We start from the raw sequence: 5,454 nt of genomic DNA on the forward strand, positions 1-5,454 counted from the left end.
AGCAGGGCTGAGCCACCAACTTGGCTTTGGTGGGGAGGGCCCCATCAGCACTGCAGGAAGCTGTCGCCTCGCCCCATCTGCAGCAAGGCTCAACAGCCCACAAGCCTGGAGCCAGCAAGGGACTTTTTGGTGTAGGAAATTGCTTCGCCCCTCAGGAAGGGGATTTTCCAGCCACAGCTCCCACAGCAGAGCAGGTCCTGGCAGGAGGAAGCTGTTCATCACAGCACTGCCCAAGCGAGGTCTGCACGTAGCCAGGCTGTGCACTTCCTCCATCCATGCGAGCAGGAATCAAAACTTGGGGGCCACAGGGCAGGGAGTGGTCTGGGGGAGCAGAGTCCCCCCAAAAGACTAAAGCAACTGCAACACCAGCTTGCTCTGCCACAGAGGGGACAAGAGGAATGCTAGACAAGACGGAGCACGTCTCCCCCTTTGGAAAAGGGGAAGAGCAGAGCTCACCCCAGGGCTCCAGGAAGGTCCCTTCCCCTCGGGGCTGCGGGCCCCTGCCTCACTGACCAGAGGGTGAAGAGCCCCAGCTGCAAGCACCCAGAGGTGCAGCACGCTTTGGGTGCCGCAAGAAGAGTTGTTTTGGAGCGTGCAGGCACTGAACACAAGGCATTTTGTGGACTTTCCCCACCCACATACACAGAGAAGGAAAAGAGCATTTCAGCACAAAGCAGCTCTGGGGAGCCCCGACAGGTGAAACAAAACACCCAGAGCAGTTTTCCACAGCCCACAGAGGCTTTCTAATAAGCACGAGGCTGCAGGGTACCCACAGGCAGCATCTGTGCAAACAGGCCCACGCCAGCAAAGCAGAAAAGGAGCATTTAGCACGTCAGCAACTTGTTGCAGGAAACAGCAAGTTTTATACTAGAGGATTGAGAACAAGAGACATTTATTGACTAAGCGCTTGTTGAGCAAACAAGCAGGCCTGATAATAGCACCATCTTTCAGCTCTCCACTTGGGTTTCCATCAGGCGTCATTCAGGTTGCAGGTCAAGCACCGTGGACGAGAATGTTCCTCACTGTGCTCCACACAGTGGAGCTCCCCAAGAACCAACCAGTCCACAGTCAGAGGGCACTAAGGCAGACAAGCACTGGAAGCCCACCGAGAAGCAACACCACCAGCTGGAGACCAGGGACCAAGACCAGGGCTGGCACTGATGGACTTGCACAAGCTAGAGATCTGAGCCAGTGAGTTTTATTCTGCTCCAGAACAATTACATTCAAACATCAGCTTCGTTCAACTCGCAGCTTAGAGGATCAAAATGAAGGGAAGACAAGGAAGTGACTGATACCAACTTCCACAGCTCCCCACCCACTACAAGGGCTAGAATAACCAAAAAGATTAAAATAAGTAGAAACATCAACTGTTGCCAGCAAGCCATGGGCACAATAAGAGTCCACCAGGCCACTGATCCTTGTTACACTCCCTGGCAATGTTGCTCAAGTACATCAGAGAAAGGCTCGTTTGGAGTCAAGGCAGGAGAAGGCTTCGCCACAAAAATGCTACTTCACATGAGGAATGAAGTAGAGTGCACCAACAAGCAGTTCTACCACATTCAAAATTCCTCCTTTTTGTATCATTATCTCTGTAAAAATGTACATATTCTACAGATTTATAGATATTTACAAGTTCCCTATAGCCTCCCCACCCCATGTGGGGTTTTACATACTTACAAACACACTGCCTATTTTTAAACTGCCTGTGTGTGGCGAGTCGCATCGGTGTCGCTGAGCTCAGCCAGACAGGCCCATGCAGCTGCGCCGCAGCTGGCTGTTGTCACCACCCTGAGCCCCAGCCTCTCCTCTGCCTGCTCAGTGACCAGGCTGAAGCCTTGCTGTGGGGAAGAAGGGACCATGAGGTCTCCAGCACTCACATTCTGGCAGCAGGGCACACATCTCAGATGCTAGCATGGCTCTACTGCTTCTGGAGGGGGGATGCGTGCAGGGCCAGCAGTGGCCGAAGGCCTGCTTGCCTGCACACCTGGGGGCAGGCAGAGGCTCATACAACCCCAGCATTCAATGCTTCTGCTCCAACAGGAAAGACACAAGCTTAGGCAGGACACCAGCAGCACAAGCTGCTATTTCCAGAACCCCACAATCACAACCCTGAAACATCTGCTCCATGAACAGCTGCTGTGCCAAGCCCAGGAGGCTTCAGTCCAGACAAGCGCCGCTGGTGCTCACTTGGCTTCCTGCTAAGCAGATCGGTTCCCTCCAGCATAGAACTGAAGCAGTCCACTTGAGCTCTCTGTCATCACCCTCTTGAAGGAAGTAGAATATCAATTCTTCCACATTCTGTTCCCAAAGCAATAAATCCTCATCAGTAGGATGAGGATCACACCTTCCTTCTTAGGAAAGGATTACTCAGGGGATGCCTGGATATTCTCCTTGGGTCACTCAAGTCCAGCTTCATAAGAACTCACAGGAAGAAGTGATCAGCTCACCAGCCCAAACAGAGCCAGTCCGCCCAGAGTTTTGTCCCTCGGCAGCACACCCTGGCTCATCGGATCATGTAGGCCAAGCTTGCTCCCAGTCCAGCCACACCTGCAAACGCCATCAGTACATTTCTGATGCTGCCTTCCAGGTCCTCGACTCGAAAGAAGTCAACAAAGCCCTCCTAGGAGAAAGAAGGGAAAGTCATTTCCCTGCCAGCCACCTTTCTTTGGCAGGAAGGCACAGAAAGCCGTTTTTCCTGGCAGAGTGGGACAGAGCACAGCCTGCCCAGCACATCCACCGAGTGCACTCCCCCAGCCTCATTATGACCACAGACCATTCCACAGAGGCAGCAATTGGCTGTGAACCAGCTTCAGGCAAGCTCAGTGCACCCAGGATTGACTCAGCTTTGGGAATGGCACCCCCACACTGGGGCAGGGGGGGGCACATTTTTAGGTCAGGACTGCTTCAGGCAGCTCATTTTAAGGAGCTCCTGAAACATCAGAACTCCAGCTGGGTGTGGCTTTAAAAAACCCGTGGTTTTAACTGGAGCAGTGAGTCATCTCTGTGCTTCACTTACACATGTGGTTGTCAGTGAGGTCACAGAAATGGGAAAATATTGGATTGTTCTGAAAAGCTCACAGTGTTTGGTACAGGCAGTGACTCACCCAGCCTCCCTGGCTCATCAGCCACTCGCGTTTAGACGAGACAAGCGCATCCGTGATGATCCCTGCCAGCGAGCTGATGCACTTCTCCTGGTTTATGCTTTTCAGGTGTTTTGCAACAAAGGCACCAAAGGAGATGAGTGTCACCACTCGACCCCAATTTGTTACTCCATCACTGAATACGTGGGCAGCCACTTCACACACTGACTGCAGATCTTCCTCTTTCTGGATTTTCAGCTTCCGCAGCATTCCTGCTAAGAGACACTGGTTTAGAGGCAGGCACACACGACATCAAATACCCTGCACCAGTGAGAAGACAAAGCACCCACACTCTAGGTCTGAAAAGCTAAGTCACCACCAAGTGTCAGTGACAGAGAGCAAGCATCTGCCTCCTTCCACAGAGGGCTCAGCTGCTCACACTCACCTGGGCCAGACAAAAAAGAGCCCATAATCTATTTCTAGTTCCTTCCTCCCCACCTCAGGCACAGCTGCTGGCTCTGTGCATGTCACACTCCACTATCTCACAAGGGGTTAAAGCCCCACAATGTAAGAACCACAGCCCAGAAGTTGATTTGCAGCCTGGAGCGAGTCTTGCTCCTCAAGCCAAAATGCAAGACAGTCACCTACAGCCAGGCAGCCACATTGTTGTTTTATTCAGGTGGTTTTAGTGACTGGAACAACTGAACTCCCCAGTTTGACCTGCAGTGCCACCTCATGAATAAGCAAACAAGACAAGCCTTTATGAAACCGAAAGGCATTGCTTATTATTGCTCAAACTAACAAGAAGCCTTCCTGAAGCCAGTTCCTTTTCTGCACACATGAAGGTAGCTGTCCCTACAGAAGCCTCAAATACCAGTGCCAACTCACATTGGTCTGAACATTTCTCCCAAGCGTGGCTCATTGAACAAGCACATCCATGAATTTGGCCAGGGTAACTGAACTCGCAGTCTTTTACCTCAGCACAGCTAAGGATACAAGAAAGAAACTGAAGACCTTTGCATTTAAAAAAAAAAGTGAAACATCCTCCTGCAAAGGAAGGCATTTCACCACACACCACCTCAGGAGGAAATGCAGACACTACCTTTCTGTGTCAGGCACCATCCTGATCTGGGATCAGACATGGTTTGGTGTGCTGCAGGCAGTCCCAGCACAAGCCCTGAGGCCAGGAGCTTGCCCCCCCTACCATGAGGGCTCAGGCTAGCCACAAAACAGCTCATTTCCGAGTTAGATGAAACCAGGTCAAAATCACCAGTTCTCACATTCCCAGGACACTGCAGCAAGGACACCTGCTCTTCCAAACCCAAGCACTGGGGTTCAAGTTTCTGTGGCTATTCTAGGACTCAACAGAACCGGGTAAAATATATTAAAATAGCTATAACTCGAGCACGTTGTCTGGGAGAATTTCTCCCCCAGAAACCCCATTCTACCCGAGCCAGAGGTATGATGAGCTTAAACTCCTGAGCTAACTAATCTTTGTACACTTGGGATTATTTGCATATAGTCATGCTGAGCAAAGCAAGACGCAAGCAGGAACTGGGGCTAATCTGTAACTAGATTATCTCCTCTGCACACGTTACCAGTGTTTTTTCCACCTCCCAGTCGAACAAAGTTCAGTTTCATTTTTAATCACTTCTAAGCTGTTTTAACTCCCTCGAAACCAGGGCCACATCCCATCCGATAAATGACCCGGCCCAAAACTCAGGCGCCCCCCACCCCCTTCTTCCTGGGAAGGAAGGGCGCAGAGACTTTGCTTCAGCCCCGGCCTGGGCCTCCCCACATCCCTGCCGTAGAGCAGCCTGCAGCCCACCCACCTCGAGGCCGCACACGGACGGCAGAGGGAGCAGACACGGGGCCTGGATCTGCCGGGGACCCGCATCCCTGTGCCCCCCCCTCTGAACCTCTCCTACCGGGATGGAGGCCTGTAACTCGCCTCCCAGGGAGAAGTGGGGCCCACGGCCTCCCGCTCCGTTGCCCGGCGGGGCCCGCAGCACTCCCACCACGCACACCACCCGCTCCACGCCCCCGTCGACAGAGAGCCGGCCACCACCCACCCTGGAAGGCGAGCTCGTGTTTCTGCATGACGCCGTCGCCGACCCTCCGCAGCGTCTCCAGCGCCTTCTCCATCACGGCATCGCCCGAACCGCCGGGCCGGCCAGGCCCACCCAGCAGGCCCGGGAACAATTTCTTGGTGGGAGGCTGGGACTCGCCCGCGGCCTCCCGCAGGTAGCGGCTGATCAGCTCCAGCGAGTCCTGCCGCAGCCCGTCGGGCGGCCCGGGCGGGGTGCCGGGCAGCGAGTCCCCGCCGGGGCCGCGCTCGAGCTCGGGCTCGCAGCCGTCCAGCTCCTCCTCGGGC

General features: G+C 53.8%; 1 protein-coding gene across 1 annotated transcript in view; it reads right to left on the minus strand.

Annotated features, from left to right (window-relative positions):
• Positions 1 to 875: 875 nt before the first annotated feature.
• The window catches only part of MCL1 (myeloid cell leukemia 1), a 4,782-nt gene continuing 203 nt past the window's right edge, over positions 876 to 5,454 (minus strand). The window contains exons 2-4 of the mRNA XM_014961216.1: positions 5,153 to 5,447; positions 3,105 to 3,352; positions 876 to 2,620 (exon numbers count right to left, since the gene is read on the minus strand). Of these exons, the coding sequence (XP_014816702.1) occupies positions 2,504 to 2,620; positions 3,105 to 3,352; positions 5,153 to 5,447 (660 nt within the window). The 3' untranslated portion in view covers positions 876 to 2,503. The remainder of the gene's footprint in view (positions 2,621 to 3,104; positions 3,353 to 5,152; positions 5,448 to 5,454) is intronic.

This window comes from Calidris pugnax, unplaced genomic scaffold, assembly GCF_001431845.1.
Source record: "Calidris pugnax isolate Ruff unplaced genomic scaffold, ASM143184v1 scaffold371, whole genome shotgun sequence".
Taxonomy (NCBI): Eukaryota; Metazoa; Chordata; class Aves; order Charadriiformes; family Scolopacidae; genus Calidris; species Calidris pugnax.